Source organism: Aethalodelphis obliquidens, unplaced genomic scaffold, assembly GCF_003676395.1.
Source record: "Aethalodelphis obliquidens isolate GAN/ISIS:26980383/991018 unplaced genomic scaffold, ASM367639v1 scaffold2, whole genome shotgun sequence".
In the NCBI taxonomy this organism is placed as follows: domain Eukaryota; kingdom Metazoa; phylum Chordata; class Mammalia; order Artiodactyla; family Delphinidae; genus Aethalodelphis; species Aethalodelphis obliquidens.
The window spans coordinates 94,250,967-94,264,622 of NW_020837946.1; the positions used below are offsets into that span (position 1 = coordinate 94,250,967).

A 13,656-nucleotide genomic window follows, 5' to 3' on the forward strand; every position below is an offset into this window, starting at 1 on the left:
GATCTGTTAAATAAGCCAGGGCGTGGATTAAAAAAACAATACAAGAAACAGGTTGTAAAAGCCATCACTTGCCTCTTTCTGAATCAGTGTCTTCCTGCTGTGGGATTTGGCCTGGAGGGAGGAGGAGTCTGCCTTCACTGCGGTGACCTGGCTCTGCGGGCACACTGCCCTCTATATGTGCCGGACTAGCCTCTCCAGGTGAAGGCCAAGGTGCGCTGATGGAACAATACCCCTCCCCCGCCCTACCCCCGCCCCCCGTCCATCTCCCCCCAAACCAGGAAAGAACCCACACTTGCCGGTTCAGAAGCCGCCATATTGGCAGTATTTGCTCCTGACCCAAATCTTCCCTGCATCCTGGAGACGACTGCAGCCCCAGGGCAGTGGTGGGGTGGGGATGTCACGTGAACAGCCACAGCCTTAGGGTGGCTGACCACAGGCAGGGCGTCAGGAGACCTGGCTTTTCTTTCTGGGTGGACTTCAAACTCCTGCGGTGACTTTGGACAAGCCTCCCAAATCCTCGACTTTCCCATTTCGACTCCTTGTGTTTACGAAACACATCTCTCGCCACCCCCCAGCTCCCAATCCATAAAATAACAGAAGAACAAAAACCCAGGTCTGGTGAGTGGCCACCGGGGCATTTATGAGCTGATGTGCAGAACTTCTGAGCAGCTGAGGAGAAATCTGCTGTGTAAACACAATATAGTATTAATAACACGTTAAAAAATAGCATCACACCGTCTGCTCATAATAGCTGCTTTTCAGCCCTGGGGGAGCTCTGACACACCGGCTTCCAGCAATGTTGATGGAAGGGTGACTGTGGGCTTTTGAATTTGCAACACATTTAAAAGAAGATGAAGGGCTTCCCTGGTGGCGCAGTGGTTGAGAGTCCGCCTGCCGATGCAGGGGACACGGGTTCGTGCCCCGGTCCGGGAAGATCCCACATGCCGCGGAGCGGCTGGGCCCGTGAGCCATGGCCGCTGAGCCTGCGCGTCCGGAGCCTGTGCTCCGCAACGGGAGAGACCACAACAGCGAGAGGCCCGTGTACTGTAAAAAAAAAAAAAAAAAGGCCCTCCAGTAAGCCACCTCATCCTGCATGACTGTCCTCTCAGCTGTGGCCCCTCTGCCCCGAGCACCCTGCCAGGACTGTGGTGACCAGGCCCGGCACATTGCCTACGTTAGCCTTCTTCACTCCTGCCGCTGCGTCCCTGTGTGCTTCTGGCCTGTGTTATCTTTTCCCCCTGCGTTTTCTTCCCCTGGCTCCCCATGGGGGTGTATGGCACTCAGGGCAGATTATCCTTTTGGTTTACAGGGCCAGGATTTCCTTTTGCGCAAGCCTGTACCAAGAGCCCCAGCCTGTTCGTTACTTTTCCCACATCTCTATGTTCTTTTGTGTTTCACCCCAGCCCTCGACGATCCTCTCTTTCCGTCTGTGTTTTTGAAAGAATAAACCCTACAACTAACGTGTTAATTAGAAGCCTCCTGAGTGGACTCCAAGCAGCCTGTTTACATACTTATTTCTGACTTTTAGGTTTGGGGGAACATGTCTGTCTATAGGTTGGCTAGGATTCTAAGTAGGTGCCACTGTGGGCAATTCTGTTAGTGCAGAGAAGGGAATCCAAGGTGGGTAATGAAAAATGATTTTATCTGATAGCTGGGAAAGAGGGCTGGGAAGGCTGCCTCATGTTGGGACAGCTAGGGTTGACTGCAGTCATTCTTGAATTTCTCGTTTCTCTCTTTTCATTTTTGTTTGGTATTTTGACCCTTGTATTATTATCATCATTTCCTCAGGTTTACTTTCATTTTCTGTCTGTCTTTCTCCTGTGAGTTGTCGTGTCTGGGTTGCCAGAGACAGCTGATGCATCCCGAGCCCGTAGACATCCTCCCAGCTCCCACCCCCAACCCTTGTCTGAGTGTCCTCTGCCTTTTCCTTTGGCCTCATCCCTAACTCACTCCTTCCTCCCCCTGTGCTGGGTGTCTTGGCTGACCTCATCCTTCCTTCTCTCTCATTTCTTTTAAAAGAATCGCTCCATCCTGCCATGAATACTCTTCTTTTGTCATTACCAAATTATTCCTTCTTTTTATCTTTGGGAAAATCCAAAGGTGTCTATCCTGTCATATCATCAAGAGACATCCAGGGTGGGCTTTTCAGTTACTTTGTTTAAGCCAGCATTAATGGGTAACTTTTTTTTTAAACATCTTTATTGGAGTATAATTGCTTTACAGTGGTGTGTTAGTTTCTGCTTTATAAAAAAGTGAATCAGTCATACATATACATATGTTCCCATACCTCTTCCCTCAAAAATATGGAACGGTTCATGAATTTGCGTGTCATCCTTGCGCAGGGGCCATGTTAATCTTCTCTGTATCATTCCACTTTTAGTATATGTGCTGCCGAAGTGAGCACAGTGGGTAACTTTTTTGTGCTCTGTGCAATTATCTCATTTCATCTTCAGGTGGGAAATAGTATTCCCATTTGACAGGCGAGGAAAATGAGGCTAAAAGAAGTTTGGTAGCTTGACTGAGATCAATCAACAGGTTAAATGGTAGAGCTTGGGATGTCTCGTGCCAGAGCCTCCACTCTCTTTTTTTAAATTTATTTTACTGAAGTATAGTTGATTTTCAATGTTGTTAATATCTGCTATACAGCAAAGTGATTCAGTTATATATATAATTTTTCATATTACTTTCCATTATGGGTTATCCCAGGTTATTGAATATGGTTCCATGTGCGATACAGTAGGACCTTGTTGTTTATCCATTCTGTATTATAATAGTTTGCATCTGCTAATCCCACACTCCCAATCCATCCCTCCCCCACCCCCTCCAAAGCCTCCACTCTTTGCTATTAAACTCTGCACCCTCCAGCTGGAGAAGTGAAATGTTGTGTTGCCAGGCAAGGGGGAAGGATTTTATGGCCTTGAAGACCCTCCCACACCAGCATTCATGGGTTGCTGTGAGGTCACGTACCGTGGTGAGCCCCTTTCCCATGGGATTGATTTGGTGATACATCTCTGAGCTGTATTCTTATGGAGATGATTCTGTATCAGTTCTGAGACTAGGGGTGGTCATGGTGGGAGTGTGGCAAATTACGGTGGATCCCAGTGCCTCAGGCTGTGTCACTGTCACTGTCATTGTGTAAATCAACAGGGTGGAGTTCTCCCAGTAAAGAGTCCCAATGTTCTGTTCCTTTGCAGAGCCTGTGTCATCTTGGGGGTGATATTCCTTCTGTCATCCATATGCATAGTGGTCAAAGCCATCCATGACCTCTCGACTAAGCTGCTTCCGGAAGTGGTAAGGTTCTTCTTTTGTCTTAAGAGTCTTTCCTGATGGTACCAGCCTCCTGTGTTACCTCTCACCCCAGATGTACTGGGGGAAGTTGGGCAGGTGGAGAGAAAACATACAATATTTAGGAGTCCAGAAGAACTCACTGTAGAATGTGAACGACTTGGTGGAGACAAGCCCTGGGCAAGATAAAAAGGTAGTTGAGCTGGTACTGGGTTCTGTGTCCCTCTCCTTAGATCTTTTGACTACTTTTAAAGTCTTTTATGTTAAGAGAAATGGAGTGATTTTTATATAGCAGAGCAATCCGATCTGTGTTGTTCGCATCTGTTTTTCTGTGTCCATTCAATCACTATTATAATAAGAATTATTTTTTTCCTTTGTATCTCAATTCAGTATATAAATCTGTTCACATTAGGCTTTCTGAAACAACTGACATTCAGATGCAAAAACTGGAGGACATAATTTCGTATTAAAGTGACATAATTTCATATTAAAGGACATAATTTCATATTAAAGGACATATTAAAGTGTCCTTTAATTAAAATTAAAGGACATAATTTCATAATTTCATATAAAACTGCCTTGTTTTCTGGGTGAGAGGCACCCAGATTCTTTTTTTTGGCACTCTGATTCTTTTTTTTCCCCCCGCCCCTTATGAATGCTGTGATAAGGAATATTTTTACACTCTCCTATCAGGCTATCTTCATGTTAGAAGGCAGCTGATATACATACCAGGAGAGTAAGGTGCTGCCATTACAATGCTTCACTGTACAGACAATACCTCAGAGATATCGCGGTTCGGGGCCAGATCACCACAGTACAGCAAATAATGCAATAACGCAAATCACACAAAATTCTTGGTTTCCTGGTGCCTGTAGAAGTTATGTTTACTATGCTGTAGTCTATTAAGTACTCAATAGCATTACGTCTAAAAAAAAAAAAATACATACCTTGATTAAAAAATACTTTATTGCAAAAAACGTGAACTATCATCTGAGCCTTCAGCAAGTCTTAACCTTTTTGCAATAGTAACAAAGATCACTCATTATAGATCACCATAGCAAGTATAACAATCATGAAAAAGTTTGAAATATTGCGAGAATTAACAAAGTGTGACACAGGGACAGGAAGTGAGGAAATGCTGTTGGAAAAATGGTGCCGATAGACTTGTTCAACACAGGGTTGCCACAAACTTTCAATTTGTAAAAAAAAAAGCAGTGAAATGAAGTGTACCTGTATGTAAGTTGCATAGTGATTTAATACAAAATTATGGACTGTTCTTTTAGGATGTGATTTGGTTTGAGCTTGGCTATGTGCACCATCTTATAAAAGGCCTTAATTATGAGACCTTTAATTTCACTTTTAGAAAAATACATGTTCATCTTTTGGGGGTAACGTATTGCATTTGTGTGTGTGTATAGGGAAGATGAAAATGAAGCGGGGCGTTACACTGCATTTAATAGAGCTGTTAAGGTGACTGCTCTAAGTTGTACTGTGTGCCCACCCCCGCCAACTTGAAACAGACATTAGAGCCATTCCTTTAGTAACTCCCGAGGACGTTAACCGTTATTTATCATGGCAGCTGGCAAGGAGCATGTTCTCTAATATCTCCATGACAGGGAGGAAAGATGGAGAGCAGGTTAGGAGTGTACCTACCTATGGATCTGGTCTTTTTCAGCAGAGCTAGCTCAAACAAATAATCCCATGGCTTATACTCCGTGTGCTTCCTCTCACATTGTGCTTGTCTCGCCTTGATCTTCCTGGTTGCCTGGGATCCTGGACTTTTCCATCCTTTTCCTCCATCAGATTGGCTATCCTGTGTTCCATTCCATCAGAATCTGAAGCTTAGGTAAACCGTAGACATAAAAGTATTAAGCATGATGGATTAAGATGTCAGTCAGATAACATCTTTGCATTTTATAAGGGATGGAAATCTCACTCCACTCTAAGAAATGTGTATTGGTGGGAATTTTCAGCCCTGGGCTAGTTGATGCATTCATTTATTTATACATTAAAAATTAATGTGTAGCACGGCTCACTTGATGTGGAATAGATAGCTGTGCTCATGGACCCTTGTTCGTGGCCCCCCTCGTTCTTGTCTTGAAAGCTGAACCATTTTTAACCGGGAACAGTCTTACATCTTACAGTGCATATAGTCTTAAGAGAAGAAGCCTACCAAGTTAAATTCCACATCAGGGTATGATGTCTGATGCCCACCCTGGCTGGGATGGGAGAGGGTGAAGAGCTCCATGATTGTACCAAGACTGGCCCTGTTCTGGGAGGGCTCACACCCACTGCATCTTTTATTAGTCCTGGTGTGGGATTTAAAAATCACACCTGTTTATGGTCATCTCATGAGAACTCTAATGAAAGATGTAAGGTGATTTGTTGTTTTGTTTTGTTTTGTTTGTTAAGCCTTCAGTGTTACCGAAAGGTAACAAAGGCATGTGATCTCCTGTTTCCAGAGGGGAGGGCTTCTGATCAGCTGAGTGGCACACGGGGACCAGGTAAATGCTGCCAGGTGTTATCTGACAGCATTTCAATCCCGAGTCTTTGGGTTCCTACTCTCTGCTCTAGAAGTTTGGGGAGCCCAAACCCCTGGCCTGCAGTCATTCAAGATGAGCGTCCATCCACAATGTCTCATCTGAATTCGCAGCCACAAACTCAGATGCTCACAGACGCCAGTCCCGAAAACAGGAGAAACTGCCTGGGTCTGTGGCATCCAGACAATGTGTGCGCAGAGGAAGGGTCCGCCCCTTAGCAGAATTGCCATGGAAACCTATGTTTAATGTGAAATAAATGGGCAACTAATTAAATTTTGGGAACCCTGGTTGGGAGTCAGTTTCCCGCAGGCCAGATACAGCCTTTGCCTCTTTGCTGCTGCTGGCCTGTGGTGGTAGAAACCAGAGAGACTGGTGTTTATGGCCTTGATGTTCGGGATTTCAGGTCCAAGTTACAGATTCACTCTTGCCCTCATCTGCAGAATTGCCTTTTGATGTATGATTTCCATCAAGTTGTTACTGTGGGTTTGTCTGAAGCAGTGTCTTCCCTGCCCCAGGTCCATCCTGCTCCCACCCCTCGCCCCAGTGGCTTTCTTTTTCTTTTTCTTTTTTAAAGGTTTTATTATATTTTATTTTTGGCTGCATCGGGTCTTTTCTACTGTGCGTGCGCTTTCTCTAGTTGAGGCAAGCAGGGGCTACTCTTCGTTGCGGTGCGCGGACTTCTCATTGCGGTGGCTTCTCTTGTTGCGGAGCACGGGCTCTAGGCTCACGGGCTTCAGTAGTTGTGGCATGTGGGCTCAGTAGTTGTGGCTCGCGGGCTCTAGAGTGCAGGCTCAGTAGTTGTGGCGCACGGGCTTAGTTGCTCGGCGGCATGTGTGATCTTCCCGGACCAGGGCTCGAACCCGTGTCCCCTGCATCGGCAGGCGGACCCTCAACCACTGCGCCACCAGGGAAGCCCTTTAATTTGTTTTTTTTGTTTTGTTTTTCCTTTTCTGTCTTCTCATCTTCAGATTGGGGTGCCCAGATCCCCAGCTGGTCCCATCCCTGGCTTTTCTGGCTTCCACTGCTGCCCTCACCATGCGGGCCCCCTGCACGCTGTGCCGCTGACCAGGGTGTGCTCCCCTTAATTTGTCTCTTGAAAAACCTGCAGGCAGGTGAACCAAGAAGCAATGGAGAAGTAGGCCAAGTGTGAATGGAGGGGACTCAGGGGTTACATGGCATCACGCGGAAGAAGGTGCTTTAGGGAAGCTGCTTAGCATGTGGGAGGGATGCGGGCGTTGGGGGGTGCTGAGCTGTTGGAGGTGTGACGCCCCCCCTCGTACCCACGTGACCGCCGCAGGCAAGTCGCTCCACCTCCCTGCCCTGGGCTTCCTAATTCGCACAGTGGGGACGGTACTTCCATCAGAGGTTTATGGTGTGGATCGAGTGAGCCGTGTATTTAAGATAATTGTCATGAGAAGACAGTGCTGCTGTGGTGGCTGCTGCTCTTAACCGTCTGATGTTTAATGCTTCTGAACTCATCAAAGTTCCAACTTGTGGCCTGAGTTCATTTCAGACGGGCCCCTCCATCCCTCCTTCCTGCCTCCTGGTCCCCCTTTCCTCCGGCTGGATGGAACCGGGGCTGTTCTCTCTCTGGCTTCAGGTTGCAGTAGCCAACTCTGGGCCACTGCATTTCGGGGAAATGGCGTGCTGTCGGAAGGCTTGTCCTCTAAGCCTAACCCACCGCTCGTTGGCTGCGTGGCTCCCAGCAGATTGTGTTTCCTCTCTGACCGATGGTTTCCTCTTTGTAAATGGGTGCCATGCCCCCTACCGCACAACAAAAGTAATGAGAATTAAATGATGTGATGAACGTGCAAAGGCTCTATCAACCGTCGTGTACTTTACAAAAGAAGAAAGTATTGTTTCTGATCCCAGTGCCCGAGAGGTCCCATCCTTTCCCACGCGCTTTCTCTCTCTGTGTCCTGTTGTGTTAGATGCGCTCATTAGCTCCTCTGTTGGTGACTGTGACATCTTTACCTCGAGCTCTTGACCCGTGTCTGGGTCTAACCTCCTTAAGTCAGGTGCACTAATAGTGATAACAATTATAATTAAAATCATGCATGGTTCCCAACTGGCAATGAATAACATATGGTCCCATGCTGATAATAATAACAGTTGCGACCATGTAAATGCCTCCTGATCCCAGGTCCCCCTGTCTAGGCACCGGGGATTCAAAGTCAACTAACACTAATGCCTAAAGTTTTCCATTTCTCTGCAAAGTCCTTGACTTCTCATAGGAGCTGGCTTTTGCTCCCAGGGATGTCACAGCGGGGGAGAGACCCAGAAACCGATACATCTGGTTCAGGTGATGAGGGTCGTGGTAGAGACAATCGCATGAGAGCACAGAAGACTTCCTTATCAAGCCTGGCATGGGGGAGGTGTGTTGGGGCCTTCCTGGAGGAGCGCTCCCTCCACGTGACATCCGAAGGATGCGTGGGCACTGGGCAGGGGGTGGGGGTGGGACCCGGGGAGGAGGGGGCTCTCAAGGGCAGAGGAGCTACAGGAGCCGTGGGGTCCACGTGAGCCTGTTTTCTGTTTCTCGTGCCCTTTGTCCTCTGCTGACACCAGCATGTCTGGGTAAGAGGGAGGAACAGAGAGAAAAACGTAAGGGAGAAGGGGGCAAAAGGAAGAAGGAAAAATAACTGTATTGTGGGTCAGGAGTGATGGCTCAGCCTCATTTTTATTCTTCTTCCTTGCGGAGCGAGGTTGCCTTCAGACTTCCCCTTGTCTCTCTCCCTGCTAAGTTCTTCCCTGACATTCCATCCCACCCACCAGAACAAAGGCGCTTGCACCAATAATCGGGAGCCCCTCACAGTTGCTCATTTTCTGGCAGGCCACCAGTCATGAGCTCTGTTTCATTTCCAGTCCTCGTGGGACATGAAGGTGGCTTCTGGCGGGGCGGCTGCCTGCTTTCGTGGATGCATGTCTTCACGCCATGTTGCTGCCAGCCTCCTGCGCTCCAGGGTGGGCTGACTCTGCAGAGCTGGGGGAGGTCCGTGGTGTTCCTGCAAGAGCCTCCGATGAGATCCCACTCTTAGGAGCAAAGCTAGAGAGAAAACTCCTGTAATGGATAGTTTAGGGTGATAGAAGTCCACAGCCGAGAACTTTCCCTCGATCTTCCTGCAGAAGTGACCATGATTCTTGGATCTGTAGGCTTTTGTGTTTGCGCAGTGTTGAGCGTTCAGTCTCTGTTGTGGGTGGGTAGGAGTTACTTATGTTCTTTAGCTGCTTCTCCTCTGGCCCTTGGTGCGCCTTTACCTTGTGGAGAAGATGGAGATGGCCTAGCCTGCCCCATCCCCACACCCCTGTTCTCAGTACAGGGGACCATTTGCCCCCTCCCTTTCATCCTTCCCTCTCACTCAGGGCCTCTCCTTCCCACAGTTAACTCTCTGAGCCCCCTCCTCGCCCACCTCCTTGGAAATCTCGCCTCTACCCTCATTCCTCCTCTTTCTGGTACCTTCCGTCACTCCCTGCCTGCCACCTCCTCCTCGGGCATTTCCCTTCAAGTCCTTCCTTGCCCCCCTTTAGTCTCTGCTGCTCTCAAAGATGCTCATCCCTTCCTTCCCGTTCCTCTTGTCACCCCTCAGCCTGCCCCGGTGGTCTTTCGGGTCCATTCTGTATGGCATCCCTTTGGAGGTAGGAGCTGGTTAACAGGAGGACCTGGGGGAGGAGGGTGGGGCAGCAGTGAAGGTTTGGGGCTGGGTGAGCAGTTTCACCGAGATGCTACCCACCCAGGCAGCTTGTCAGCCTCAGATATTCTGAGGCCAGTGCCTCATCCATGGGAGTGAGTTTCTCAAGGCTGCTGTACTGAGTGCTCTGAGGCAGTATCACCATGTGGTTAAAGACGTTGGAGCTGAAGTCAGGGAGACAGCGCCCAACTCCTACCCCTTCCTAACTAGAGGAAGCTAGAGCATGTGGCTCAGCCTTCTCTGCCTCAGTCTCCTTGTTTGTAAAATGGAAATAATAATAGCGGTCTTCTCTGTAAGATTGTTAAGAAACAATAAAAAGATGCAGGTGACGTGCTTAGCACATAACTGTTGAATGAATGCTGGCTAATACTATTGTTGTTGGACCAGAGAAGAGACTTCTAAGGAAGTTGGTGGACCTTCTGATGCCTTTAGTTCTGGAAGCTTAGGCTGTATTGAACCGTCCAGGAAATGCCTTCAAGGATCCTATTTTCAGCTCAGGTTGGGCAATGCTGTGGACGCCTTCTTGTGCAATAACCTCTAATTCCCGGATCCGCCATCAGCGATAGGTTCATCTTCCCACATGACATGCTCTCAAGCATAACTCTAAATTTGATTTGGGAGTCACATTGACAAATACTTTAAAAACAAACAGTTGCACACAGTCAAGGTCCTCACCATCCATCCACCCTGCCAGCACCTCCCCAGCACTGCACAAAGAAAGGCAGAAATTCCTGCTGTTAGACCATCAGTGGTGTCCCACTCTTGTTACTTTAGACAGAATAATTCCATCACTGCAGCAAGACTGACCTCTTCATTAATCTAATGCCACAGGCCTACCGGCTTCTAAACAGAAGAGAACTGAGCACGGATCAAAGTGGGTTATTATTGGCTCAAGTGAGCTCAAGGAGAATAGAGCCCAGAAATAGATGCATACATATCTGGTCAACTGGCTTTCAACGAAGGCGCCAGGGCAGTTCAATGGAGGAAAGAAAAGTCTCTTTTCCACAAATGGTGCTGGAGCAACTGGAAAGCTTTATGGACAAAAATGGATATTCACCTATATATAAAAATTACTTCAAAATGGATCATAAACCTCAATGTAAAATCTAAACCCCTAGAACTTCTAAAGGAAAACAAAAGAGAAAATCTTTGCAGTGTTGGGATAGGCGAAGTGTCTTAGATATGGCACTAAAAGCTTGAACCATAACATAAAAAAGAAAAAAAAAGAAAATTGGACTTCATTAAAGTAAAAAACCTTTGCTCTTCCAAGACACCAATAAGAAAATGACAAGACTGCACAGACAACACACACAGATCAGACAAAAGACTTGCCTCCAGAATGTATAAAGAACAGTTTAATAAGACAAACAATCCAATAAGAGAATAGACATAAGAGTTACCAGACAGTTCCCAAAAGAAGAGATAAATGAATAGCCAATAAGCATGCAAAAAAATGCTCAACATTATTAGTCACCAAGGAATTACAAATTAATACCACCATAAGATATCACTGCATACCCATTTGAGTGTCTAAAATTGAAAAAACAAAAGTACATGGAATGTCTAGGGCTCACATACATTGATGATGAGAAAGTGAAATGGTTCATCTACTTTAGAAAAGAGTTCATACGTTCGTTAAAAAGTTAAACATCTGTCTACCATATGACCTAGCCATTCCACGACCAGGTATTTACCCAAGAGAAATGAACATATACGTATGTACAAAGACCTTACACAAATGTTTATTGCATTTTTATTTATAATATCAAAAACTGGACAAAATCCAAATGTCTATGAATAGGTGAAATTGTGGTATATCCATACAATGGAATACTACTCGGCCATAAAAAAGCATCACTGACTCATGCAACAACATGGATGAAACTCAGAATAATGAAGGTGGGTTCCAGACGCAAAGCAAAATGAAACATATACTAGGGACTTCCCTGGTGGCACAGTGGTTAAAAATCCGCCTGCCCGTGCAGGGGATGCCAGTTCAAGCCCTGGTCCGGGAGGATCCCACAGGCTGTAGAGCAGCTAAGCCCGTGTGCCACAACCACTGAGCCTGAGCTCTAGAGCCCACGAGCCACAATTACTGAGCCTGCACGCCTAGAGCTGGTGTTCCACAACAAGAGAAGCCACTGCAAAGAGAAGCCTGTGCACCGCAGCGAAGAGTAGCCCCCGTTCTCCACAACTACAGAAAGCCCGCGTGCAGCAACGAAGACCCAACACAGCCAAAAATAAATAAATAAATAAATAAATTTTTAAAAAAGAAAGCTATGTGCAAACACATAGCTTTATAAAAAAGAAAAGGAAATATGTAATATGCGGGTGTATCTTGGAGATGTGGATTTGGCTCCAGACCATCACAATATAGCGAATATCTCAGTAAAGTGAGTCATGTAAATTTGTAGGTTTCCTAATACATAGAAAAGTTACATTTATACTATACTTTAGTCTACTAAGTGTGCAGTAACATTGTATCTATAAAAGCAATGTATATACCTTAATTTATAAAAATACTTTATTGCTGAAAATACTAACCCTCATCTTGAGTCTTCATCGAGTTGTGGGTAACATCAAAGATCACTGGTCACAGATCACCACAGCAAATGTAATTATAACGAAAAAGTTTGAGGTAGAGTGAGAATTACCGAAATGTGACGGAGAGACACAGAGTGAGCAAATGCTGTTGGAAAATGGCACTGAAAGACCTGCTCGATGCAGGGTTGCCACAAACCTTCAATTTACAGAAAATACGGTATCTGCGAAGCACAGTAAAAGGAGGTATGCCTGTATCATTCCACTTACATAAAATTTTAGGTGCAGTCTAATCTCTAGTGACAGAAGGCAGATAGTGGTTGCCAGAGGATGTGGTGTTAGAGGCAGGGGAGGGATTATTAAAGAGTCACAAGGAAACTAGTGAGGGTGATGGAAATATCCTCTTGCTTTTGGTGGTGATTTCATAGGCATAAAAAAAGTCAACAGTGGGACTTCCCTGGTGGTCCAGTGGGTAAGGCTCCATGATCCCAATGCACTGGGCCCAGGTTCAATCCCCGGTTGGGGAACTAGATCCTGCATGCATGCCACAAGTAAAAGTCTGCATGTTGCAAGTGAGAGCCTGCATGCCGCGACTGAGAAAGGATCCCACGTGCTGCAACTAAGACCTGGAGGAGCCTAAAGAAATAAATAGTAAAAAAAAAAAAAATGTTAATGCTGATTAAGCTGTCTAGTTTAAATATGTACGGTTCAAGTATCAATACATCCAGATGCTATGCTTGGCCACAAATGACCTCACATAGCTACACCAGATAGAAATCCTGCTCAGATCTATTATAATAGGATAAATATTTTAAGATGCTGTGAAGTGAGGGTTTAGTTTTCTCAGTGTAACCCACACGTTCAGTACCTGGGATGTGGACAGCACTGCTAAAAGTTACACTGTAGTCAATAACATGAAGAAAAAGTGTATGATGAGAGGGGCAAATGTAAAGTGTAGGCTAAATGTGACAGCTGTCATCAGAGGTACATAGTAAGAGGAGCTTCTGCTGAAATATGACTGATATCATGCAGTTGCCAGAAACTCCCCTGAAGTGCCTGCTGGTGGCTCTGCCTCTTGAGAGTATTAACCATTTTAAATGTGAAAGTGTGGGTAGTCTGTCCTTTCAGTCCCTTGCATACAGTATGATTTCTTTGTCAGTTCAGGTGTTACCTGGGAAATTGCTCTGAAGGGGCTCTGATTGGTTCTCTTTTCCTTGCTGTGTAAGCCTAGCATTTTAACCAGAATATGATATGTCGGTGATCGGTCTGCCATGTTGCTCTCTTTCTATGATGCCTCTTTGTGTTTTCTGCTTCAAAAAAGGGCTTTTTAGCTTGAGGCTCATTAGGCCTTCGCCGTGTTTCCAAAGTAGGCAGAGACATCAGACCCACTGCCATTTTATAACAAGGAAACAAAACCTCAGATAGAAAAATAAAGTAACTGTATGAGATCCACCGTCAGAGACAACCATGGCAAATGGAACCAGGTCCTGGACTGGTCAGGAGGGCTCCTTCTTTTTCCATGGACTGTCTCCTGAAGTACCCCAGGGTTTGAGACCCAAAAGTCAGCTTTTAAGAAAAGCTAATACAACTGGTTCAGTTTCCCA

The 13,656-nt window shown here is 46.1% G+C and overlaps 1 protein-coding gene and 1 non-coding gene across 3 annotated transcripts in view; one reads left to right on the forward strand and one right to left on the reverse strand.

The window, feature by feature from the left end:
- TMEM163 (transmembrane protein 163) overlaps positions 1-13,656 on the forward strand; it is a 257,520-nt gene that overhangs the window by 212,263 nt on the left and 31,601 nt on the right. For both annotated transcript variants that reach the window (XM_027077977.1, XM_027077988.1), the window contains exon 5: positions 3,195-3,291. In XM_027077977.1, coding sequence (XP_026933778.1) covers positions 3,195-3,291 — 97 coding nt within the window. The remainder of the gene's footprint in view (positions 1-3,194; positions 3,292-13,656) is intronic.
- Positions 2,298-2,404, reverse strand: LOC113605371 (U6 spliceosomal RNA). The gene has a single exon (XR_003427183.1). It is a non-coding gene; the product is annotated as a U6 spliceosomal RNA (small nuclear RNA).